This window comes from Eutrigla gurnardus, assembly GCF_963514095.1.
Source record: "Eutrigla gurnardus genome assembly, chromosome: 22".
Lineage (NCBI taxonomy): Eukaryota > Metazoa > Chordata > Actinopteri > Perciformes > Triglidae > Eutrigla > Eutrigla gurnardus.
Genome location: NC_139933.1, coordinates 19,102,723 through 19,129,956, shown reverse-complemented (window position 1 = coordinate 19,129,956; position 27,234 = coordinate 19,102,723). Strand labels below are relative to the sequence as shown.

Sequence of the window (27,234 nt, the reverse complement as noted above, 5' to 3'; positions counted from 1 at the left end):
AGCATGGAAATCAAGAACGACAGATCTGAGATTGATTTTTCTGTGGAGGAGGTCTTTTCGGAGTTGTTCTATTTCCAATGCAATCAGAGCGGCTGCGATAGCTGAACAGATAATGGATTTTCTGCCCTTGGTATGCATAATTTTCCATTTTCTATCAGACAAAATAAACACAGAGAACACAACAGCTTACACATGAAGTTGTTAAAAAAAAAAAAGGCCTGTCAAGATAATGCTGCAAAGACAATTAAATATTTGAGAACATACAAATTGTGAAAATCTAAAAGAAAAGTGCTTCATCGCTTGAAGGACGTCTTTTTCCCAAAAAGCGGGAAAATACATATTTCATCCCAATGACTTCATGTAGATACTCATTTACATTGATATGTGAAGATCTAATGGCAATGAACAAAAAAGGGGGAAGGTGATGGAAATGCTGAAAGACGGGGGGAAGCGAAGACAACAGAAGAGACGGAAAGTTCTGGGAGGAGGAGGAGACGGTTTGCATGCACTCGGGTGGAACGTTGCTCCTCTGGAAGAAAAACGCCACTGAAGCAGAAAAATCGAATGTGTTAAGAGCAGAGAGTTTGCTCCTGTAAACGGTAAAAAGCGGAGTATGCGGCCTGCTCGGTTTATCCCGTGTCATTCGAGGCTGCACGAATAGCGTGTGAAAAATTTCGAAAGGTTTGAGCAGGACATTAAAGTGATCGGTGGCGAAACGAGAAAAAGCTCACGTATGTTTTGTCAAGGGCAGTGGACAGATGTTCGATGAAACCTCTTATATTAGACTAGGGGTGGGCAATATGGCCCGAAAAGAATATCACAATATTTCAGGGTATTTAGGCCATAACGATATATTTGACGATATGACAAATACTGAAAAAAAATGTAATTAATTTCATATAATGATATATTTAATATTCAGTAAATACTAAAACAAATATATATTGCTCAGTTAAGTTTCAGTTTAGTCAGTAGTCACTTTAGTTTATAAACAGCCTGAACTCACTGAAGTAGCTCCTTTTTGGGGAATTTCTTCAGCAGTATTCTTTTCAGCCATGTTTGCTTTCACTCATGCTTGTTGAATGTTGTTTTTTATATCATGTAAAATAATATCCTGGTATTATTGTGAACAATGTGATATGGCCCACCCCTAATTGTGTATGCTCTCGACTTAGAATTAGCAGAGGAGGGGGCGGGGCTTGGCAAAGGGTCGATTAGCAAGCATCCAAAGGCGTCAGTCCTATTAAGTGACCTGCATTTGAAACAAATACAAAAACAAACATAAGAAATGTATTGGCTGATGTTCAGGACGTTATGCATGCTACACCCCCAGTTGCTCCTTGACAATAAAAGCCTGTTTTAGTTGCGACCAGTACATGGCGGTACATTTGCTGTGCTCGACTGAGCATTCATACATCAACTCATACCGTCAAACCGATATGCCATGGTCTTGGATATTTATTCTTAAAGGAATACAGTAGTTTGATTCTTCAGGAAAGGCTTATTCACTTTCTTGCGGAGAGTGAGATTAGAAGATCGATACAACTCTCAAACCGTTTAATGCAAAACTGGAGCCAGGAGATGGTTAGCTTAGCTTAGCATTAAAGCCGCATTCACATAAGGCGCTACTCGCCCATCTCTGAGCGACAATTGTCAATGGAATGTGAATGTGTTCTAGCAGAATGTGGCCAGGACAGGCGATGTGATGTGGGCGGGTACGGAGATAAAATAATTTTAACTTTCGGCGATGCGAGTGAAGCGAGTACCAATCGGAATGTAGAATAGAGATGATTGACAGTTGACGTCAACAGAGAGTTCCACAGAGAGTTGCCGCTTGAACTAGCCTGGCCATTACCAGCTAGGGGCAGTGAATTTCTTTTGCCAGCGAGTAGAATTCAGCGAGAAAGCGAGGGGCGATGGGCGAGTAGCGACGTATATGAAAGCAGCTTAAAGCAACACTTAAGAAGTTTTCCTCTTCGGTCCCCTTACAGGTTGGAAGCGGAATTGTCCATTACTGCCGTCGTAAATAATTTAGCCTACCGCAGCCTACCGTTGCACGCACGTTATTTGTTTGTATGCAGAACCGGCTCTGGAAACAATGAACGATGTCCAGTGACAAGGTAGAGTAGCTAATGCCTTAGCTAAGATTAGCTAACATGAGCCATAGTGATAGTTACATATGTATTAGCACAATAGCTAACGCCTTAGCTAACATGAACGTGCCAATAAAATAATCAACAATGTATTGTACACAGATGCACACAAAAATGATTACCGGTATTATTTACAAGTCCAGCAGCAACAAAGCCAAGTCAGTATCTGTCTTGCATTTTGTAGCCTCCTTCAGCTCTCGCCAACGATTCTGAGCCGATTTTCACTCTCGTTCGAGCTCGTTCTTTGTCATGCTCCCATTTTCTTCGCCTCATCGGACATGATACTTTCTTTGCAGGCTCTGCCATGACACCAATTTGAAAACTACCTAGCTGCAAGGTATCTTCCACGCACCTGCCGGATGTTCTCCCACTGATCTCCACGCAGAGCCTCCACCTACCGTCTTTTGTAATGCTTGCCGTAACGCAGGTCAAATTGTAGTCTCATTAGAACAAAAACACTACCCGACGAGGCAAAGTTACATAGTGCGGTTACAGCTGATAGAGGGCCGCAGAGCGAATGCGGAAGTGCCGTTCACCCGGTTTTGAGGTGATGAACCACTGAAACTATTTTGGAAACATTATTTTAAGGCACTAAAAACTCTTTAGTGTTGCTTTAAGACTGGGTCAGGAGGGTAACAGCTAAGCTCCCTCATTAAAACATTAGATCTTATTATATCCAAGAATATATACTTGTGAGGGGCAGTGACTTCCTGGAGTCTCTGCGGGAAGTCTTTATGCTAAGCTAAGCTAATCGCCAGCTAACTTTGTCATGAGAGTGGTATTGACAACATGAGCGGTTAAACTCGGGACCGAGGATTGTTCCAAGTCGTGCATCAGTTCATTATTTTAGAAACCTGCAACGACCTAATTTCTTCTTCCTGTAGGCTATTGTTGGCCAACGGGCCCTGACAATGACAATATATGGCTCAGAGAACAAAAGACTAATGCACAATGTAAACATTCTTTATCATGAAGCAAACTGGAGCACACACTTGTTAGTTTAGCATTAGAATTTCATTCTAGCATTATAACAACAATCACAGGGACAATATTCAACATGGGCTGCTCGGATGGAATCAGACGAAGAGGACAAGCGGCCCACATGATTGACGGGGAATTATTTTGGCAAGAAAGCAGGAAATGGAAGGGAAGTCAGATGGACTGAGACCTGCTGACCTACACATGATCTCTGGCTCCACACACACACACACACACACACACACACACACACACACACACACACACACACACACACACACACACACACACACACACACACACACACACACACACACACACACACACACACACACACACACACACACACACACACACACACACACACACACACACACACACACACAAAACAGGCCCCTGTCCTATTTTTGTGGTGAGCTTTTTCAGCTTTCATTTTTTATTTTTTTTTTTTACTTCTTTCCAACCTGGAGGCCTCAAGACAGAAGGACTCGGCGTTAAGAAACGCATTTAGCACATCAGGGAGACCTGAATGAGGAGGACTAAGTGATTCTTAAGAAGAACTTGGTTTTTAAAACCCCCATACGTGTTTGTTTCGAGGATGCTGACATTCATCAATGTTTCTGTATTTTGGAATTTGTTCTAAAAATATTTGCTATTTACCAATAATTACTATTTTCATGTCAGTGGGATCAGATGCTTATATGGATCAAAAGGTTTGGGACACAAAGCACTCCCATACAAATGCTGTTGAAACAATTTGCTTATATTTTAATACATGATTACAGATGTAAAATGCATGAAATGTTTTATACAAAATACTGTATTGTATCATAGTATATTTGAATGATACACAGTACAGTTTACAGCAATTTTAAATGTGTTTAAAACAGTCAAATAGTGAATTCTGTTTTAATGCTTCAATACTTGAATCTACCTTCATATAATGAAAAAAAATCCAATTAGGTGGTAGTCTGCATGTGAAGTAAATAAAGTTATGATAAAAAAAAGATCGCTTTACCCGGACAAACATGCTCATTATGAGAGGTTTCGACATATTTCACAAAGCATTACGGTCACGATGCATCTTCTTGTGTGTTACTTCATATCCACTTCTGATGCAACAAATCAGAACAGCTTATTTGGCGTTCACTTCCTGCTGGAGTACCTCCAATTCTGAACTATTGAACTACTATGGAAGCTTTTCTTAGGAACTTTAATAAGAACAAATTTAGGGGGAAAAAATTAAGAAAGATATTGGTGAATGTGGCCCATAATCTGAGGAGCATGTGCATCCCCAAAGCAAACATCAGCAATGCTGGGATGCCCCGTTCTCATGAGGAGGTCAGTGAAGGCCTCAGCATCATTCAAACAGAGGAGAGACTGTCCAGAGCTGCTGAGCACTTGGGGCTATGTGCTGCATCTATAAAGGAAGTTTGACCACATTGGTCTGTAGTAGTGGGACAACACTGTATGACCATACTGTGTTTGTTTCCATGTGGAACCCGTACCTCGGCAGTTGTCGATTCATCACAGGATGACATTTTCCAAAATATGTGACTGTATGATAAAGAACAATAACTCGCTTATTGTCAGACGACAGAAATTAGAAGGGAAATAACTCTTGTAAGGTGATTCAGACATTCCATCGCTGACAATGTCCACACACAGACACACACACCAGAACAGTGAAAGATCACGACCCCGTGCATTCCATCACATTGGCGGGCCCGAAGCCAACAGAGGAATTCACCAGGATAGCCCACCCTCCAACCCTCCAACTAGCCAATTACAACTCCTCTCCCCCAGGCACAGGCCGGATTAAAGGCAAGGCTCAAGCTTAATACACTCCACAGCGGCGACCGACCAAACATCGATCCAGCGTTAGAGCCTTTAGAGTGGACTTGCCATCACCCACCGTGATTATTAAGCTAACTTACTGAATTCTTTGCCTTTAAGCACAGTGCAAAGCTGTTAATCCTGGCACAGAAAAGAACCTGGATGAAATGTTTATTCAGGTCCGCTGACGCCCTCTGTCTAAAAATGCTGCCGGCAGCACCTAAAACTTAAGAATATCACCTATTCTCAGCGCCACACACCTTTATGCACCAAGCTGTAACCCTGAAATATTAAACAGCAAAACACTAAAACATGCATAGCTGGTTGGCATGTGTTCAACAGTTGAACCCAACCCACTTCGGCACTGCTGGGTCCCGTCGCTGGAGTCAAGACGGGAGCCACTTTTAACTTCCATGGGTGACACACACACACACACACACACACACACACACACACACACACACACACACACACACACACACACACACACACACACACACACACACACACACACACACACACACACACACACACACACACACACACACACACACACACACACACACACACACTTCCTGATCCTCCCTCACCTGAGGGGTATTCCACCAAACTCGCTAATTAAAGCGGCGCTTACCTGGTTAAGCCTGGTTAGAACTAACGCCAACTTCCACTTGCGGCTAAACCCGTTCCATTAACGCATTTCAGCCGCGCCTTGTTGAGGCTAATTCAAGCCAGGTTAAAGTTGTCTTGTGTTACGCCGTTCACGGGATATGAAGCCAGACCAGAACCGTGAATGTCGAATCATCGAGAAAATGGCAGAAAAGACCAGCGCAAAAAATATTGATGGAACTGTATGAGGAGTACAAACCCATCATAACCAATAAAGGGAATACTGTAGTGATAAATAAAAATCGTGAGGCTGCTTGGGCAAGAATTGCCGAACGATTAAATACGGAAGTACCGTTAAGAGTAACATGTTCTAATATAACTCTGACTATAATTTGTCGAACGTGACGATAGCGTAGAGGTAACGCGTCAGCTTTGCATGCCGCCGGCCACGGTTCAATTCCCAACTATGGAACTTTGAGAAACTTCTTTCTTTGTCCGGAACTCTCTCTTTTTTTTTTAGATAGGCCTAGTAAATGCATCTACATTGACCAACTCATTTATCTCAACAATTCAATGAACACATTCAATGAACCTATTAATGAACTCACCTGAAAGGAATTTATGTGGCTGAAAATTGCATGCAGCAATGCCTTTGTCATTGGGATCTATATCATGCTATTAATAATAACATCTTAATGCCTATCATGTTTTTGCAAGTTATATTTGGGTTCTGGGGAAATTGTATGACATATGTATCATAGTTAAGGTAAAATGTTGGTCTAATTCTCTGATCTAAAGACAATTATACAGGCAAAAAAACAAAAAAAAACACACATGAGATGTCTTTGCCGGGATGTGAACCTGTGATGCCCACATCCGGGGGCAGGAGCATCACCACTCACCCAACTGGGGGCTTTAGATGATGATATGGCCAGTTGGTCTTAAACAAAATAAACGATTTATTCATATTTTTTTAATTGCAAGCGTGTATTCTTAGACGCTTGATGAAAATATAGTCTGTTTGTACTTCATATATGTAATTTTGGTCATTTTTGGTCTTTCACGTGACAAAATCACGAGGACTAGGCTTGGCGGAACCTTCTGCTGGTACAGTTGTTTCCGACAGACGGACTTCTCTGAAACCCCCGCTAAAGTAAGCCTGATGGTTAGCCTGGGGCAGGCTAGTTTGGTCGGATAAATTCCCATGGTTACTTAGCGGAGAGTGCCTCAAGTCACGTTGATGGAACGCAACTCTCGCTAAAGGTAGCGAGGCTTATCGAAATTAGCCCGGCTTTGCACTTAGCGAGTTTGATGGAATACCCCTCTGCTCATTTCATTTGTCCAATTTAAAAATAAATGAACACATATTACCACGCCTAACTGAGGACAGTAGAAGACATTTCTGTATTCCTCCTTAGAGAGAGAGAGAGAGAGAGAGAGAGAGAGAGAGAGAGAGAGAGAGAGAGAGAGAGAGAACATCATGGTTTAATAATAATAATAATAATAATAATAATAATAATAATACATTTAATTTAATAGCGCCTTTCAGGTCACTCAAGGACACTTTACAAAACAGACTGGGTTTAATGCCACTTTTGGTTTAAGGAAGAACACCAAAAAGCACATAGCACTTTGTCCACTGATCTGAGACTGCTTTTAGCTCCTCATAACTCATACCCACCCACCCCCCCGAGCGCGCACACACACACACACACACACACACACTTAAACAGACTGGGCTGACATTAGAGGGCCACTTTTGTCATCATTATTGCAAAATGTTATCTGAATCTGAAGGCCGCAGACAAAATTATGATGAGCTATAATGAGGGATTATTATCATGCACGTCTAAACTGTGGTCCTTGGGTACATGCGGTCTGTCCACGGTGTCCGATCTTATTCTACTGACCTGCTGGTAGTTCTCTTCTTCGGGCTGGAAGCTCTTGTCAATGGGCTGAAACCTCAGGTTGATATGAGGGAAATTGTGAAGCCAGTAAGTCCACCAGGGCGCAATGTAATCCACCCGAGCCGAAGACATCCCTGCCGCGAGAAGAAGACGGGAAAAAAGTTCGACTGCAGCCTAAATTAGCCTCCTTCACTGGACCTGGCTCCGGAGCGTCTTAATCCCGTCTCATATCAGACAAAGGCAGTGAATAAAGCATGTCCGTCTGTGCAAACGCAATCCCAGTCACACGTGACAGATACCCCGCACAAGAAGTCCCGCAGAGACGACGGTGTTGCCGCAAAGCACTTTGTTGTTGTTTTGAGTTTTAACCTGAAAGCAGAACCCCCACCTGCGGCAGTGTCTCCGTGTCTGCGTGGACCCCAGCTCCTACCCGACCGACCGACACTGCTTCGGACTCACGCTCACACACAAGTCATCAACGGGGGCGCGCACCGTTAGTCAGGACACGAGGAGAGACGGTAACGCGCAAACACGCCCCTTTGAGGAGTGAGGTATCAGCCTGCCCGTATGTCCGAGTTAAAAAAGAATTACGCGTCCTCGTTGTGATATTCTTATTGTTACGTATCTTTAATTTAATGTTGTTCCTTGAGTCCGTCTATAAAAGTAACTGCAGCACTGCCCCCTAGTGGTCACATGGGATACTCACAAATAACGCTCATTTACAGCGAGGGTTTGAATTCATGTCCTCCAAGCCAAACGGATAATGTTATCTTTACACACTAAAATATAAAAATAACGTAGCACGGTGAATCTATGGCTACGTTCACACCGCAGTTACAAGTGACCTGAATCTGATTTTTTCGCTCATATGTGACCCATATCTGATTTGCTTTTGACAATGTGAACAGCACAAGTCGCATTGAATCTGACATTTTCTAATCAGATTCAGGCCACATTTAAATGTGGTACTGAATCGGATACGTATCGGATTTTTTTTAATGCGACCGCAGTCTGAACAGCCAGGTCGCATTTAATGCGACTTTGACGTCATTCTGACCCGCGCTGCACTGTTTTGTAAATGAATGACAAATAAAGTTAGCCCCTAAACAGAAAGAAGAACAAAATTCTGATCAGGTATATTTTGTGACACAATACAGTGACCATGCAAATGCAATTAAACAAATTGTTCAAAACAATTGGGGCATTTTGAAAAGTGATAGTCTTCTTAGAGAAGCTCTTCCAGACTCACCAACTATTAGCTTTAGAAGAGCTCCTACTCTGAAAGACAAACTTGTTAAGAGTCATCTCCCTCCTGTATCACAGAAAACCTGGCTTTCAACCTTAAAGGGTAATCACAGGTGTGGACATTGCAATCACTGTAGCAATATGATAAATGCCAATTATTTTACTGATGTGACATCTGGTCATACATTTGACATAAATGCATTTATTAATTGCAATACCTCTTATGTTGTTTACAGACTTGAGTGCCCCTGTGGACGCTTTTACATTGGGAGAACAAAGCGTAAATTGAAGGCAAGATTGGCAGAACATAAGCATGCCATTAGAACTAGTAACCTACAGTACCCCATGGCTGTCCATTACAAAGATGTAAGTCATGGTAGTTGCGACTCTTTAAAGATATCAGGCATAGAACATATTAAAGACTATCAGGGGAGGAGATAGACTCAAAATACTCCTGCAAAGAGAGTCATTCTGGATTTATACATTAAAGGCCACTCAGTATCCAGGGTTGAATGGAGAACTCGATTTTTCTCCTTTTCTGTGAGTGTATTTTGTGACTATTGGTGTGTTTTGTTGTCCTTTAAGATTGACTCTGATGACGCTTCCTCAGTCTCTTATTAGGCTCAATACTTATATTGTATGCATTTCTGATTTGTTTAATTGATTATGTAATGTGCAATGCTGATTTATTGACTCTGTGATTTTATTATTTTTTTCTTTTTGTACAGAGTCTGCTTGTCATTTGCAGGTCTTGCTGTTCAGGTCATGTGACCTCCTACCTGCTCACACTGAGCAGCTGTCTGCAATTACCTACTTAACTGTGAACTGAGACTGACAAACATTTCACTTTTGTCCTGACGAAGGCCAGTTTGGCTGAAACGCGTTGACTCGCTTTTAATAGATTAGCCATGTACCAATAAAGGCATTTTAATTGGTCGTACCCTCACGAGTGCCTCGGTTTTCTGTCTGCAACCCACCCTTTATGGATCTCCCCAACTGAAGAGCACCTGAGGGATACACTTTTCTGCAACACCCAAGAAGCACTCCATGCACTGCGTTCCTGTCTGACAAATAAAGTTGATTGAAAAGCGGGCGGGAGCCAAAACAAACATGGAGGACATTAAAATGTGAATTTTCTTTCTCCTCTTCCTCCTTCGTGCAATCACCCGCTCACAAATTTGCCGGCTGCCGCCACACACTGTTTTTAGCATGAAGCCATACAGTCCCACGTTACCGGTTGCCGTTGCCATGTTCGCTTCCGTAAACACCGCTGTGGCGTGATGTCATCAATGATCAACTGCGCATGCGGGTCACTTCAGGAGCGTGAGCTGTTCACACAGCAATCCGTAGACAGGCCGCATTTAAAGAGGTAATGTGAACAGCCAAACAAAAAATCGGATTTGAGCCATAAATCGGAATTGTGCATTAAGACCTGCAGTGTGAACGTAGCCTAAATGGAGCCGTTACGTCACATTCACAATTAACTAGTGAAGTCAAACAACACATTTCTGGTTGTCTGCTGGATTCATCCCAGGTGAACCCTTCTGTAATATGGATTTTATTATAAACATCCAGTCAGGACCGCAATATACTGGTGCGGCATCAATGTGTATATGTGTTGTGCTTGATTATATATGCCGTAGTCCTAAATTACACACATGCAGATTTTACAATGGTTGAACAAATTGGTTTATGCACTAATTTTGTTGGGACAAATTTGTTAACTGAAAGTCAATTCATTGACTTGAAAAACAAGTATTAATGTTACATGTGTATGGAATGTTATTGGATAACTTACTGCTTGAATCCTTATCCACCAGGGGCCAAACAAAAGTACATAAATGTACCCGACAGGTATTTGATTATCCACGAGATGTAATGCATGTGTATTATGGGCAATTTAAAGACATAAGCATTTCATTGTTTGGAAGAGAGGGCAGTTCTCCGAACACCCGTTTATAGCTCAAATCTGACATCTTGTGGAAAGATGTCAAACACCGTGTGTGAGCCTACTTTAACAAGCTTGACTTGACTTCATTCAGATCCATCATGTTTGCATTACAGCATGAAAAAACAGTGGACACAAAACAGACAATTGTTCTTGTTTTCCAATTTTTATTACATTATCTGTACATCACTGAATCACTTGAGCTCCTTCACAGCCAGACCTGTAAAGACAAAGAGATGACAGGTTAGGAAAAATTCACTGGTATAAACCATCATACCAGCAAACAAGGGGGAACTAGTTTTCTGCACCAAGAAAGTTTCTCCCCTTGTGAATATAGTCACAGATACGCACTAATGAACAGACATTTGAGAATCCTTTGTTCAAGGCGAACTACCACAAAAACTATTTTCATGCACACATGAAAATGTGCACACGTCCATACGCATGTAATTATTTTATAATGCTGAATACTGTTCCTTTTCAGTGGACTTTGTTTCTAATGTGTACAGTATTCTGGACTGTTGATGAGGCAACCTCAAGACTTTCCATTCTAATATAAACCTTGTTGCAGCGATCTCAATCACAACAGTGTCTATAATTGCACCTTAAGTCGTAGTTAGTAATTCACAAGTATCCATCCCTGTGGACCAACCATTTGAAATGTTACAAAACCCAGCCAGGTTTTATTGAACAGATGATACATTTCTTTCTACCAAAGATGGACTGGTGATGTTCCCTGAATCAATTTCCTACATTGTAAACATCCACTTATGAATGCACAGAATATGGCTTCGTTTACACCGGTTTGAGTGATATGATGAGCACATCGCTTCCTATACAGTGCATTCCTACACCTAGAACCATCCTCTGTGGTCAGAAAGACATCACACTATCCCTGTGCTAGTAGCATGCATGTGCGTAATTGTGCCAGTGCAATGAGAAATTGAAATCCACTCAGACAAATGCTCTAAGCCCAATAGTTGTTCAAAACTCCTCATTTAATCAGACCCAGGGAAAATGCAAGCCAAATTCAATAAAATAACTAAAGAATACTGACCTGGGGGCAGGGACTGCTTGAGCTTCTCAGCCTTCTCTTTGTCTGTGATGACCAGGGTATACAGGTACCTGCTGCAGCGCACCTTGAACTTTACATTGTCCTTGTTCTTCTTGATCTTAACAGCTGGCGGAAGAGACAAGCCAGTTTAGATTCAACTGATCAACAGAAATCTACTTACTCACAATTGACACCTCAGTGACACTGCGGACAGTGTCATCACGATATGAAAATAGTGACTTTGATACATTACCATGGCTAAATATCTTAATGCAGATACTGAAAGGATACCACGGCAACAATCTAAGAAGGGTCGGAAGTAATGGAACTTTAGATGGAAATTTTTTTCCCTACATCAAAGTGACGGTAGAAAGTGCTGTGTTAGTGAAGAGAAGGTTACTCTCAGACGGCTTTTTCTTTTGTATACTTCAAATACAATTACGGTAAAATCAAACTTTGTGCTCTATGGTGGATTATGCATTTGCTGGATGACAGCTTAGACAGATTCAGAAAATGTGGTTTGTCTAATTCTATTGGTCCATTTGTTTGGTAATTAAAGTTGCATTGATATTGTCCTGTGTGTGTTGTGTTTAATGGAGTTCTGCTGACAGACAACAGCTGAGAACAAGACTGTGCAGCCAGCGAGCACTTCGTGCTATTATCATGCTTTGATAAACTTTCAACATTTGTTGACACCGTCCTTCTCTTTGGAGCCAGCTAAAGCCCCGGATCTGTAGTTTGTTTTGACTGCTGCAAAGTGTTTTCCATTCAGTCCTCCGCTCACACATCACTGCTCTGCCGTTACACAGTCACAACTCATAGTAACATTGACTACATATACGGCGTAAAAGTACTGGTACTAATAAATACGGGTATTGTATGAGATTTTAACAGCAGGTGTCGCAATACTTTTATTATTGGTATACTGTGCAACACTGACTGCTGGATATGCAAGTATCCCCAAACAGACGGAATACATGCTTTATTCTACATTTCTAAATAAGTTCCTAAAAAGTTTGTTCAACACTTGAACTGACACTTTAAGCACAGAAAAAAGGCCAATTAATTCATTGTTTTTCTTGACATATCTTTACTCATGTGCTTGCCTGTAGACAAATTTCCCATTTTGGCATGTTCAGCTAACCCACAGCATTTTGACACAAGACTAGGTTACATTAACAGTATGGATTGCTAGTTGTAAATTTTGTTTCTGGCCCAAAAGCTGACAATCTAACCAACCGAGACACCTAGCAGAAACTATAACTGATGGGGGGGGGAATGATTTCATCCATCATAAAAATCATCAGTTCAGGCAGGTTAGAGTGGCAACTTACACTTGGCATCCTTCCTCCTGGCTGTCAGCAGGAATTCCTTGATTTCTTCCATCATGCGAGGCTACAAATAAAGACCAAAGCACAATTATTAATAAGTCAAAGCATCAAAACCCATCAGATTGAGAATAAACCACACAGTTCATGTTAGGGGACCGGTGGAACTGAGATTTCTGTTAGAAATCGAAACCCAGCACTAGGTCCATCATTACTCTTAGCAAGAGTTAAAAAGCATCACGAGCACATCAGCCTGAGATGTTTGCATATCTTGCTGACGGCAGAACAAGGTCATAACTCAGCTATTACTTATAGCCAACACTGGGCACCCATGGCCACTTAAAAGTACTTTCGCAGCAGACTTATTTTTGGAATAGCTACCTTCGACATCTCGTATTTTTTGTTAATTCTTTCCGATAGGATCACGTGAATACGCCACTCATATGCGAGAGGCTGTGGCCGGGTGGCCCAAGCGCTAATGCTAACCACCGATGCTAACCACCGTAACAAAAAAAAAAAACCTGTCGCCTCATAATCCACCACAAACGGACTTAACGTTACAACATGTACACACGAACAACCCCCGACACTTTCCGCTGTACAGACCAATAATTTAAATGAGAAATAGTCCTTACCATGGTGCCGTTTCGGGGGACTGAAAGCTGTGGAGGAGCAGAGAACGATGGAGTCAGTTTGTCTGTTATAACAACGGAAAGACGAGATTTGGAGCGCTAATAACGAGCTCTACTTGTAGCTAGCGAATTGGTTTATTATAATTTAGCTGATCCGTGGATGTGACTGTTAGTATTAAAGAGGATGGATGACGATAAAAACATTGCGATTTCGTTTATGTGTCATTGTAAAACTCACTCAGTCTACCAGAAGGGGGATGAAAAGGGGCGAAACTTCCGGTTATGGAGGCTTTTATTGAGCAACGGCGCTACGGCAAGCGCAGAGGATGAAAAGTGAATTGTCCCCCGTTGTAGATTTCAAATCGCTTTTGTGTCTACTGCGTGCTGCTACTACTACTACTACTACTACTGCTACTACTACTACTACTACTAATAATAATAATAATAATAATAATAATAATAATAATAATAACAACAATAATAATAATAACAATAATAATAATTATAATAATACAGAATCCCAAAATAAGGTAGCCTACTCATGAGTAGAATACACACAAAAAATAACAATCAAATTAATTTGATGCTGAACTGGACACAGATGATACTCATAAGTACTTTTCTTCAGTGTCATAAACTATAGGATGCCTGTAAAGCATGACTATTATGTATGAAGGTCATTACTCGCCTTCTGCGAAACACGCTTGTCATCCTTCAATTCACAACATTGTACTTCATCGAGCACTTCCACTGATGTAGCAATAGGCCAGTTTGTTGTTCCTCTCCCTCAGTGGAGAGCTATCAACCCTTGAATGCTTTTTTTTCTCTTGGGCATGTAAGCTGCTGGGAGAACCGTGTCACACTGTATGCAGTAATGGATGCACTTTGTATCATCCTTTGTCCTGCACCGCAGGCTTAAAAAGTAACTATGGCTGATATTTTTGTGAAAGGAATTGTGCAAACCCTGCCAAATGGCTCCAAAATACTAACGCGAACACTATTTTGCCACCCTGGAGAGCTGCTACGCCACCTTATGGTGACTTGAAACATTGCTGTGGTTTGCAGTGCTGACTCATACGAACGCACAAGCCCCCCTGTATCCATCTTTTGTCTCTATTATGAGCCTTACCTCTCCCTCAAGTCAAGTATTGTACGACATACATGTATGGCATCCTCTCTTTAGGCCCTCCGATTTGAATGAGGAAGAACTCTTCCAAGACAGGCAGCAGCCAGAATCATAATTGTCATAGCACATCCTCTAGGAGATTTCTGTATAGCCACAAGGGAAAAATGACATTGGAAAGTTATAGTGTGTTTTTTCCCCTCCACATTGAATCAATTAAATTAACCATACCTCTACATTTCCCTTTATCAGCAGTTCCCAGCTTTTTCCCAGCAGAAGTTCCAATTGTGATTTTCAGATTTGAATTATGTTTTTGTTTTTTGTGTAGAAGAGTCAGAAAAGGTATTCAGCATGTAGCTCTCTCATAACAGACAGACACAGGTCATTCTTGAAACGGGCGTTTATTCTCAGGCTTCTTCACAATTGTGCTTCTTTATTCACACTTTTTTTTCACATGTCTTCCACTTACACCATGAGAACTACGTTAAACACATATACAAAAAATACATTACAAACTGTACGAAAGATAACAAATGGACATACATTCTACCTTTCTGCTTATTACAGATGAAAGTAAAATACCTTGTTGGCCAATTGCCATGAAAGATTAAACTTCTTTGAGAAATCCTTGAGCCTCGTGAAACATCTGCTTGCTTTACATTGTTAATGCCAAAATGTGCTGCAGGTAAAGAAGATACCAAACGTTAATTCTGCCACGGAAACGTTAAATGTGTTAAAGGACCAATATACTTCTAATGAACTATTCCTTATGAACTTTACACCTCATCAATATGTTTATGTCTTATTGGCTAAATTCTGAGCTATTTATCGTAACACAAGACGTTGTATTTTATGCAACAGCACTTACACATCATTTCACAAGAAAAAGCAACAACTCCTCTGAAGCAGAAACAGTTTAAAAATATTTAAAAATATCTACATCAAAACATTAGTATCAGCCTCGGAAAAACTATCATGGGAAATTTCTGAAAACATCTGCTCAGGTTAGTAAATCTACAAAATTACCAGAAAAGAAAAACATCTTAAAGGGTGAAAACAAATAATAATTAACAATATACATTTTAATGTATGAATATACATTTTTAATGTATATTGTGAGGTAAGGTAAGGAGAGTTCCCAGAGAGGAACCATCACCTTACCTCACAATATACATTTTAATGAATGAATATACATTTTTAATGTATATTGTAAGGTAAGGTAAGTAGAGTTCCCGGAGAGGAACCATCACCTTACTGCGGTGGAGAGGTTTGTTTGTCCCTATGACCCTGAGGGCTGTGTTGTCTGGAGCCTTGTGCTCCTGGTAGGGTCTCCCATGGCAAATTGGTCTCAGGCAAGGGGCCAGACTAAGAATGGTTCACAAAAACAAGAGAGGGAAAAGAGAATCGACCTGGCCTGTAGGAAGCCTGTCTGGAGCCAGGCCCAGAAGGAGGGCCCGTCACAGAGCGTCTGGTGGTCGGGCTCGCCATGGAGGCCAGCTGGGCACAGCACGAAGAAGCTACGTGGCAACTGCTTCAGCCATCCTGTGGGCTCACCACCTCTGGGAGGAACAACTTGGGTCAGGTGCGCTGCCACACGGGTGGCAGTGAAGGCCAGGGACTTCAACAGACCAGACCCAGGCAGCAGCAGAGGCTGTGGGGGAAGGAGCGCTACCAGTTAGATCTGGTGGGGCTTACCTCTGCATCTTGGTTCTGGAAACGTTCTCCTGGATAGGGGTTTGAGTCTATTCTTCTCTGAAGTTGACCAAGGCTCCAACACCTGGCTGAGTGCCGTGGTGTTGGAGTTTACCCTGGTGGACGAGAGGGTCGCCTCCCTACGCCCTTCAGGTTATGGGGGGAAATAGTCGATAGTCGAACCTCTGATTGAAGAGGAACAATGCGGGTTCTAACAACGGACCAGCTCTTTACTCTAGCAAGGGGAAAAAATTATGTTTAATTGGCTTTGAAAGCAGTGGGACTGATGGGACTTTCCTGTTGCCAAGCTGCAAATTGATTGGCTGTTTGTCAAGTGGTTGCGTTCAATTTCTTGTAGCAGAAGTTAGCATTAGCCAACTGTGGTCACCAATAAACAATGGTGGTTCATCTTCTTTAGCATTGGGCTGCACGAGATTTCTGCCTAAAAGCCTATTAAGGCAGTTTTTTCTCGCCACTGTCGCTGTAAAGCTTGCCCCTGGGTAATTTTGGGACTTTGAAATTGTGTTGACTCTTGAAATTTTGAGCGTATTCTAGTCCTGCTCAATGTGTTAAGTGTCCTGAGATGACTTCTGTTGTGATTTGACACTATAAATAAAATTGAATTGAAATTAAATTGAATAGCATACATTTGACAAATACACCTCGTCGTCCACCAGCCACAGTACGTCACTATAAACCAAACAGCTGCTAAAAAAATAACGCAACCAAACGGCTAGCTTATCAAATAAGACGCTTTTTAAACTTCCGGTTTGTGTTCTTTGGATTTAGGATGGCACCAGGTCAAGAAAAGTGCTTTCAGCGGCTCAAACAAGTCTTCTGAGAGGATAACCAACCATGAGAGCAGCGGGACAGCAAACGAGCAATGTCACGGCCAGTCGAGGAGGTTAGTCCCTGGTAGGGCTTGTTCACCTGTGTTGTTAGACTGTGTGGCAAGTGTCATGATCTCAAACTGCAATATCTGTGCAAAATTGTTGTACCCTCCACTTTGTCCAGCCAGAACGCCACTGATATTATATGTGCATGAAGAAAAATATTCAGGAGAAGAGGTAAGATAAACCACCGAGCTGCTGCTGCTGAAAAAAAAAGAAGCAATTAGCGCTCCTCTTGTATGGACAATACAACTGACAACTTAAAAAAATAAAAATAAATTTTGCCAGATAAATAAATGAATTAAGCAATAAAGGCAAAGGTGAAAGTAAACTTTGTGTTGTAAAAATGCTTTAAGGATTATATTCAATCAGCACACAGGTGTCAGTGCTCCAGGCTTGTCAAGCTATTGAAGGTCACGCTGCCTCTGGGTGATGCAACGTTGCTGTCTGCAGAAGATAAGGCAGCAAAGGGCTGTCTTCACTCTCTTTTATTAACTGTCTTTTGATTGGTGAAATACTTTGTGAAGAGAAATTATCTCTATCTGTATCTATCTAAGCCATCTGTCTCTCTGTGTGTCTGTCTGTCCCTTTTCATCTGTCTGTCTGTCTGTCTGTCTATCTATCTCTCTCTCTCTCCATGTCTGTCTACCTCTCTGTCTGTCTGTCTGTCTATCTATCTATCTATCTCTCTCTCCATGTCTGTCTACCTCTCTGTCTGTCTGTCTGTATTTCTGTCTGTCTGTCTGTCTGTCTGTCTGTCTGTCTGTCTGTCTGTCTCTCTATCTATCTGTCTATATCTGTCTGTCACCTCTCTGTCTGTCTATCCTTCCATCTGTCTCCATCTGTCTGTCTGTCTGTCTGTCTGTCAGTCTGTCTGTGTGTGTGTCTGTCTGTCTATATCTGTCTGTCTCTACATCTCTCTGTCTGTCTACCTGTCTTTCCCTCCCTCGCCCCCTTCATGTGTCTATGTAATGAATCCCTTCCACTGACTCTTATTCTTTTCCTTTTCTCTTCTTAACTTCCAGTAAAGTGTCTGTAAGCCGGAGGCCTCATTTGTTTCCTGCAGGACTGCTGCGTTATGTCTTTTCACTTGTATATATTCTGTCAGGTGTTTCTCTCGTTCCAGACTAACTGTAAATTACGGTCGCTCATAAAGCTAAAAGATTGCAACATTGCAACCCAACCTGCTGACTTATGGGTTCAATTATCTTTTACAGTCAGGACAGATAAATCCAAAGGGTGCCAGAATAATACGCCTTTAAGTATATAAATGGTAAATCTGCAGCAGTGGAGAACAGTTAATGGGCCGATACTGTGAGAGTTAAAGTTGTGAAACACATTTCTGCTCTGTGGGTGTCAGCCGCCTTTACTTTTCTTTCGCTTAAGGTGATGCGTTGCCTTCTAATTTCTTGCACATGTACTTTACTTTTTTTTCCTTACTGTTTTTGTGAGGAAACATTTCTGGCTGAGGAAATGCTAATACACTCACTGCACATATACACGCGCTCAGTATAGATGTTTCTCCTGGAACTGAGTTCATTAATGAGGCTGCATCAGTCGAAGATTGTTTTAGTATTCCAGCTTCAAATACGACAGACCCGCTCTTGTCAATAATTTACACCAGGAGCTCTCGAGCATATTTGGTCATTAAAGTCTGAGTGACACCTGAGTCTGTTTCCACGGTGATCCACCTTGACATGGCATTTATTCTTAAAGATTGGTAACACCGGATCAGTTATTTTTAATCAACCTGCTATCCACCTGTCCACGGGTCATCTTCCCCCTCGACACTCAATCAGCGCTTTGCACTATTGGACATGTTTCACATAGGATTTTAAAGTTTCAGCAGTCTCTTGTCAATCAGGATGAGAAGAGGGAGTGCAGTTTGTTTCAGCAACGGTCAGGGCTTCAGAGGAGGACCCCGGCACCTCTGCAACCACCACAAGTGCAGGCTAGAAAACCAGCCGTGTGGAATGGTGTCTTTATGCCGTGACCCCTTGTCGTTTGTGTCCTTGTTTGTAATCGCAATGCTTTTTCTCACCATGACAGACTAAAACAAACTGTTTTATCGCTTCACAAGAGATTTGTCTGTATTTTGCCCTACCGAAATTCAGTAACACTGCTCCTCGACATACAGTAGCTGATGTGTGAGATTATGAAAGATGTCTTCCCTCACTCAGCGTAGAGTGTGATATGATGGAACTGCAGGCTTTTCTTGTCATAGGACTGTATGGAAAGTAGGGAATCAGATATAGTGGTGCACAGTGAGGAGCTTAACTTATAGGCTACATTCTATATTTTGTCATTCAACCCATTGCTTTTACCTCTCTTATTGTTTGGGGCTCCCACTGATCCCAGTGCTGTGATATGACTGTTAGAACTGAACACCGGTATTTAGAAGAGTACATTTAGAGACGTTCTTAGCCACAAACTGGGCTTGATGAAGGTGACATAATGACCCAAAAAATTATTATCTTTTATAATAATAAATGGATATTTAAGGTTTTGTCTTATATATACAAAACAAATAAATATCGCTCTGCTGTTTAATTATATAAATATGTATTAATTAACTATATTTAAGCAGTGTATATTGACTCTGAGACCCCAAAAACAAGTACTGCATCAGTTTCTGTAGCATCAGTTCAAAATCATGTTCCTTCAGCAATTATGATGCAAGTTCTTAATTTTATGAAGTCTTGTGCATATGAGTGAGTGTGTACTTTTCCTAGTGTTATCATCTGTTCTCACCTGTCTTCTATTGAATGTCCGTATCTGAGAGGTGGTTATGTTACAGTAAGTGCACGGTAAGGATCAGCTCAGCCCCATAAAAAATGACCACTGCTCGCTTTAAGTACAGCTCTTCTGCATCGGGATAATCTTTTATTCTATTTTTCCTCACGCGGCAACAAACACAGCCCTCCATGCCAAGCTGTTTGTAGCAGCGTGATTCTGAATTTCTCACAATTGCAGTTCTGCTTTCCTGACAGTAGAGGGCAGTGAGTAGTTGCTTAAATGGGGATGGACTGTGTCTCAGCCTCACTGTGACAATGGGAGACGCTGTGTATTACAGTTTTTCTCAGTCGATTTGGTACAATTCTCAGATCAGAACTGAAATTCTCAAAACTACCTGTTCAATCTTCACATCATTGTGTCACTTGTGCACATCAAAAAAGCAAATTCTCATTCCTTTGAACAAGTTGCAAATGCTTTGGTCCATCCATGCAAATGATTATGTACAATTCTCTGCTGTTTCCTACATTATCAATTGCTTATGTCATTTTGATCAAAATGCATTATAATGGGTCTCTGTTGAATAGTCTCACCACCCACAACATTTAGGCATTAGTTCATCGCGTATGTCTTTACATGCAAAATGCTTGAACAAGTTTTCACAATATGTCAAGCATATTCATATACAATTCCATTTAACTTTTTTTTTTTTTTTAACTTTTTTTCTAAATCTGTCCTATAGTAATTGGTAAATTGCTCCCAGGTGATTCCCAGGTGATTTCTAATGAAATTGCATGTCATGAACAATCAACTGGCAAGTATATATAAAGCCAGAGCACAACACAATTTTACAATGTCTGACAATGGAAGGACAAATTGGAAGGGGTCAACAGCCAGTGAGAAGAAGAAGAGGAAGAGGAATCAGGCTGCGTGGCGGAGGAGTTGGGAGGGAAAACAGAGGAAGAGGCAGAAGAGGCCGAGGACATATGCGCGTGCCTGATGAGATAAGGGCCACACTTGTAGACCATGTTCTCAATCATGGGCTTACAATGGCCGAGGCTGGTCGAAGGGTGCAGCCAAATGTTGGGAGAACAACTGTGTCCTCAATCATTCAGACTTTTCGTCGAGAGAACAGGTATGTAATCTAACAATACGTACTGTACTGTAGGCTAATACCGTATGCGTTATTCCATTTTTACAGTATACAGTCCATGTATATGTATTTTACTGGACTCAATTTTGTGTTTTGCACTATATATATTTTATATTTACACTATATTTTTTTCCACATAGGACTGCAAGACAACTTCACGGGGGTGGCAGAGGGCCCCTTTTCACACCTGAACAGGAGGAGGCTATTTGTACCATGGTTATCGAAAACAATGCCATAAGACTAAGGGAGATAAGAACTGCCATTATAGAAGACAACAACATATTTGAAAACATCCAAACTGTCAGCATCTCAACCATTGACAGGGTGCTGAAAAGACACCAAATGAGAATGAAGCAGCTGTACACTGTTCCATTTGAAAGAAATAGCGAAAGAGTGAAGGAGCTCCGCTACCAGTATGTACAGGTAAAACATGCATGAGCATCCAGTAACTGTACCTCACAGTACAGTAAACAATACAGCATCATATAGTGGTACACACTACACATTTGCTATGGCTGTAGAAATGAAGAGGCAATGTGTGCTGTTTACGTTTGATGTAACTGTATCTTGTCCAAAATGAAAATGTATGTACAGTAATTCATAAAATTCATTTTGTATCTTCTGGATATAGCGTATAATGGAACTGGAAGCCAGTGAACCACCACACAACTTCATCTACATGGATGAGGCTGGCTTCAACCTTACCAAACGCAGAAGGCGAGGTCGAAATATCATTGGCCACAGAGCTACAGTTGATGTGCCAGGCCAACGGGGTGGGAACATAACAATGGGTGCAGCTATATCTGAGAATGGGGTGCTAACGCATATTCCCATTATTGGGCCATACAATACAGAGCATCTTGTCACATTTTTAGACACTCTCTACAGGGATCTCATCCCTGAACAAGAGAGGGGTCAGATTGGAGATGACTTGCCAATGTATGTGATAGTTTGGGACAATGTCAGCTTCCATCGCTCCAATATCATCAGGCAATGGTTTGCAAACCACAACAGGATGAAGATGGAGTTCCTCTCACCCTACTCCCCATTCCTCAACCCCATTGAAGAATTTTTCTCAGCATGGAGATGGAAAGTTTATGATCGCCAGCCCCATACCCAGATGACCCTTCTGGCTGCCATGGATGCTGCGTGTGATGACATCACAGCAGATGCCTGCAGAGGCTGGATAAGACACTCAAAAAGATTCTTTCCACGCTGCATCGCAAGAGAAGATATTCGTTGTGATGTAGATGAAAATATGTGGCCCAACATACAGGAACGTCAGGAGGTGTAGGAAGACTGCACTGTAATTCCTACAACACTGCATGTACAGTTTTCCCTGAGGAGATTGTCCTATGTTTACATTTCTACTTTTTTTCTTTGTGCTGTGCAGTGTTGTCTTTTCCTTTTTGTATACTGTAACAATCTGTCAACTGTCAACAAATTACAATACAAAAAGTAAAAGCGTAAATGTGAATCTTGTCCTGTCCTTTTGCAAACAATCTCCCACATACACTAAGGTGTAACTTACTATTTACAGTACAATACAGTAATTGTCATCAAAAATTTAGCCATAGTTTACATCAGAACATCCCTCCAGAGTTCACTGTGATATTGACAACATGACTAAGCAATTTGACTGTCTTATCCATACACAATGACACAAGGACTTGCCCTTCTGATGGCACTGACATGTTCATTGACACAGATATTTAATTTTGAGAGATGAACTAAGGATTTTGAGCAAGAGACTGGCTTTTGCAGGCAATCCATGGTGTTTTGCCATTTGTCCGAATTGTTTTGAGAAATGCACTTACTGTTTTGCTAATAGCGAGGCTGATTCGAGAATTGTACCAAAGCGACTGAGAAAAACTGTAAGGAATGGACTCCACTGGTCCTTTCGATGGGAGGGATTGCAGGGCTGAATTTCTTGCAGGACTAAAACACACACATGGATGCCATGTAAGATGCCATACAAATAGATGCAATAAAATCAGGCTCATACTCCAAGATGTTTTCGATAACATGGATTTTGGTCCAAAACGCCCCTGGACTCTACTTATCAATATGTCTTAGATCTACTTGTATCTTTAGAGGTATGGAAGTGTTCTCTGCCATTCTTATAATTTGCAAAAGATGGCTTCAATGAGGCTGCCTTGAGCAACGTCTAATTTATATTTACTCAGTTTTCAGATTTCATTCATCCTTCCCCGAAAACTCATTTAAATCCCTTTATTTTTTGGACACACCTAGTATTACAATATTACCCCCCCCCCATTTGTGTTAAGTTGGTAATAAAAATATTTAACCTCAGGCTGAGGGATGCTTGTACTTTGTAAGTACGTGTTGTCTTATTAAAAAGGCAAAGTGGGGGTTATAGGGGGGAAAAGATAACTTTTTTCAGACGTGTGGATGATGAAATTTCAGGATCTCTGCCGTAGACATTGTAGGTAATGATACATGTTGTTTCTGCCTGCGGTATGGGCGACAGCAGAGTCAACTCCACCTGAGAGCTAATGAGTAATGCAGCAGCAGATATCTGTTATTAATCATGGTTTGATCTGTGGATGAAAGGAAGTAAGAGATTAGGCGGGTAGGGTTTTCATCTGAAGGATTAGATGCCCAAAAGAAAAGTTTGTTCACTGCAGGAGACCACCTCCAGTGTTGATGGGGGATGAAATACGCCTGTGTCGTTGAAGTTGTGTTGGAGTGTATACCTGTCATAAGGAATGCAGGAGGAGAGCACTTCAAAAATCCTCTCTACCGCACTGCTTCCCTAATCTCTCTGATTATTGATCCAATTGATCCGTCAAGTATTGATCCCTTTTCTCGGCAGCCTTATCAGAGGCAAACTTAAAGTACATCTGCAGACGAGGGGAGATTATTGGAGAGTTTACCCTGATGGAGTCTCAGTGTGAATGTGCTCAGACTAGTCAGAGTAGCAACAGCCTGTTGAGAGAGTTTACACTGACGGTTGTTAGTTGTGTTTAAAGACCAATGTCGGCTTCTTCACGACAGTGTTATGGTTTGCAAAGCGAGTTGGGACCCCAGAGCAGACTGACACAAGTCCAGGTGAGGAAGGAAGTAACAATGTCTATTTTCTCTCGAGACAAAAGTTCAAATGTGCAAAGCTTGGCGGCTGCAGGCGAATTCAGAAGCAGGTTGGCGAGGCACACGAGGAAACTGAAATGGAGGAGAGAGAGACTTGTGAGTAGCAGGTAATCCAAAATGGTAGCACTAGAGAGTGAGAGGAGAGTGACCATCTCTACCAACAAAGTGGAATAATCTGGCAAGGAACTGGTGATCCAACTGGGGTTTATATAGGGAGTAGGATGAGGCGAGTTGTTGCAGGTGTGCCTCGTCAGCGACGGGAACAGGCACCGACCACACCTACAGCCAGAGCAGCCATCCATCCATCGCCACCGCTTATCCTGTATTCAGGGCCGCCGGGGGGCTGGAGCCGATCCCAGCTGTCATTGGGCGAAGGCAGGGTACACCCTGGACGGGACGCCAGTCTATCACAGGGCTGACATGTAGAGACAAACAACCATTCACACTCACATTCACACCTACGGGACATTTAGAGTCATTTATCAACCTATCCCCATCCTGCATGTCTTTGGACTGTGGGAGGAAGCCGGAGAACCCGGAGAGAACCCACGCTTACACGGGGAGAACATGCAAACTCCACACAGAAGGACCCCAAACCTGAACCAGACCCGGGAATCAAACCCAGGACCCTCTCACTGTGACACAACAGTGCTACCCACTACACCACCGTGCAGCCCAGCTGGAGCAGCCCTGCAGGGAAACACACTGTGCCCAACCCACAACACCAGAGCCAGAAACACAATACAAAACCACCCCGAGTGACAAAACCACAAACCGTCACAGACAGTTCAGTTCAAAAAACACGAAAGAGAATAGAGAAAGAGAAGAAGAACTAGTATTTTGCTGATCGTGCTGCGTTGAGAGCTTATAGAGAAGAGGTCACAGAGGTCACAGCAAGGCAAAACACTCACTTTTCAAAAGTGGTTGCCAGGCTGACATCAAGGCATCAGCCATTTTCTATCCAGCTGAAACACGCAGGGATACTTCACAAATGTGGCTTTTTATTTTTCGTTGAGGTTCATCTGGTTCTTTGTCAGTTGAATCAGTTTGCACATTCTTTTGTGATGTTGACGGCTGAGTCGAACTTTAAAAAGCCACAGTCAAACAACTTAATTCGCTTTGCCATCTTCTCTGGAAGAGATGTCTGTGCGCCCATGAGTAAACGCAGTCGAGTTCTGGTTCGGGATGTCAGCGGTTATCCATTCATTGGTTAACCACGAGGAAGTTTATGACTGGTCGACATCATGCATGTATGTCTGTAGGTTGATTTAAGGTCTATTATGTTCATTAACATGAACGCCAACAAATGAAGCTCCAGTGCCCGTGTTAACAGATTGAGCTATTCAGACAGGATGCACCATGGCGAGCTCTGCAGCATCAGACCTGTGTGTGTGTGTCCAGCTGTATTGCACACACACACACACACTCCGAGCTCTGTGGCGCCACGCCCGGTGTTTGTGCACCTGTTCTCAGAGCGAATTAAAGAGCAGGTTTGAAGCGGACAAATGAGTATTGAACACGTTTCAATTCAGAATCGATGCATCATCCGATTGGCTCTTTTGATTAGCCTACCAATCAAATTTTGTAGTATCAACTGATCGGTGGCTGACCTGTTGTCGCAGAGGTGAACTATATATAATTATCACTAATCTAATATTTAAATATCACTAATGCAACAAATATAAAAATCTATATTTATTTAGGGGTGCAGAGTTTGCTGTTTGTTGGTGCTTACTTATGTTAAAAAGAGGTTGCGACTGATGGCAATGACCTGGTAACCTTTACCTTTATTGGCGAGCCCCGGTGACAGGCAGTCATAAGGATGAGCTCCTTGAAAAGTTGAAGGTTGGAGAGGTTGTTGAAAAAGTCATACGTTTCAAATGAAAGACACCCATTTAGAGAAGAATACACAGGTGTGTGTCATCACTATTGCATCATGCCAATGCGGTCATCAAGCCCATTCGTTACCCCACAGGCCATTTCCGGTTTCCCCACTGGTCAGGGCCTGACGGCTGACCAATGGTGCCTTGAATCATGCCTCAAGACTCAAGGCAGGTGGTGGATGAATGCTACATTGAAGGCATACAGAAGACTTGAGATGTGAAGGATGTTTTTTGAGTGAAAGCAAGGGTGGAAAGACTATTCTAAAAGTGGTGTTTTGTAACTGAAAAGCCAGTCTAAGTAGAGCCCACATAATCTTTCTAAGTACTCTGATGACATAAGCTTTTGAAACGATTAGAAAAATTTGAATATGTCACTTTTAGTCTTCCTCATTGGCCCAAGGTCAGATTGGCGCTGTATTATGTTCTGTAAAAGTGTGTGGTTTTTTTTAGGGGGGGGGGGAGGGGGTGCAAAGTAGATAGACAATGGATATAGTTGACACATGTGGGTACAGAGTGGTAGAAGTGAGAGAAATATGATTGGACCAGACATGAGAACAATGTTCTGATTGGCTCTGGAAAAAGAAAATAGCAGCTGGAGACCCGAGAGACAGAATATGAGAAGCACGTTTTCTCTATTTAATGAAGAGTGAAGTAAGCAAACGGAATGAAAGAGCAGTTTTACACACAGAGAACGAAAATACCAGAAGAATAACAAGCAGACCCATGTTTTATTTTTTGATCTCTTCAAACTTGGGAGTTTATTAAATTGCTTTTTGATATTTTCTTCTTCAATTTTTTTTAAACTTTTAGGGCCCTAGTTTCGTAGACCAGGCGCAGTCAGCTCTCAAGGTGCGTGTCCACAGGGGCGATTTTAAACGCGTGTAGACGCGCCGCTTCCCAGTATTGCACGCTTGGTGGGCTGCCACAAGAGGATGATTGACAGGCGCTCTCCTTTAAAC

The 27,234-nt window shown here is 42.0% G+C and overlaps 3 protein-coding genes across 4 annotated transcripts in view; 1 reads left to right on the top strand and 2 right to left on the bottom strand.

The window, feature by feature from the left end:
* Nucleotides 1–7,938, bottom strand: part of ttyh2 (tweety family member 2) — a 119,033-nt gene extending 111,095 nt beyond the window's left edge. The window contains exon 1 of the mRNA XM_084002124.1: nt 7,487–7,938. Coding sequence (XP_083858250.1) covers nt 7,487–7,615 — 129 coding nt within the window. The 5' untranslated portion in view covers nt 7,616–7,938. The remainder of the gene's footprint in view (nt 1–7,486) is intronic.
* Nucleotides 7,939–10,823: 2,885 nt separating this feature from the next.
* Nucleotides 10,824–13,977, bottom strand: rpl38 (ribosomal protein L38). 2 transcript variants are annotated; one of them, XM_084040262.1, is made up of 5 exons: nt 13,929–13,977; nt 13,694–13,755; nt 13,065–13,125; nt 11,734–11,856; nt 10,824–10,896 (listed from the first exon to the last, which is right to left on the bottom strand). In XM_084040262.1, exons 2-5 carry the CDS (start codon nt 13,694–13,696, stop codon nt 10,871–10,873), a joined length of 213 nt encoding a protein of 70 aa, XP_083896388.1. In that variant the 5' UTR covers nt 13,697–13,755; nt 13,929–13,977; the 3' UTR covers nt 10,824–10,870. The 2 variants fall into 2 exon arrangements, with proteins under 2 accessions (XP_083896388.1, XP_083896389.1); XM_084040263.1 differs by having other exon boundaries at nt 13,694–13,720; nt 13,929–13,946.
* A 6,487-nt stretch (nt 13,978–20,464) lies between these two features.
* On the top strand, nt 20,465–23,161 carry LOC311033072 (uncharacterized protein). The gene is made up of 3 exons (XM_084040252.1): nt 20,465–21,263; nt 21,422–21,704; nt 21,913–23,161. Exons 1-3 carry the CDS (start codon nt 20,992–20,994, stop codon nt 22,573–22,575), a joined length of 1,218 nt encoding a protein of 405 aa, XP_083896378.1. The 5' UTR covers nt 20,465–20,991; the 3' UTR covers nt 22,576–23,161.
* Nucleotides 23,162–27,234: the final 4,073 nt, after the last annotated feature.

Coding starts and splice junctions, on each gene's coding strand:
- LOC311033072 (XM_084040252.1), top strand. CDS start 20,992: ATGGAAGGACAAATTGGAAGGGGTCAACAGCCAGTGAGAAGAAGAAGA. Junction 21,264..21,421: donor ACTTTTCGTCGAGAGAACAG/GTATGTAATCTA, acceptor TTTTCCACATAG/GACTGCAAGACAACTTCACG. Junction 21,705..21,912: donor TCCGCTACCAGTATGTACAG/GTAAAACATGCA, acceptor TTCTGGATATAG/CGTATAATGGAACTGGAAGC.
- rpl38 (XM_084040262.1), bottom strand. Junction 11,857..13,064: donor CAGGAGGAAGGATGCCAAGT/GTAAGTTGCCAC, acceptor CTCTTCCGCCAG/CTGTTAAGATCAAGAAGAAC. Junction 10,897..11,733: donor CAAGCAGTCCCTGCCCCCAG/GTCAGTATTCTT, acceptor TTGTCTTTACAG/GTCTGGCTGTGAAGGAGCTC.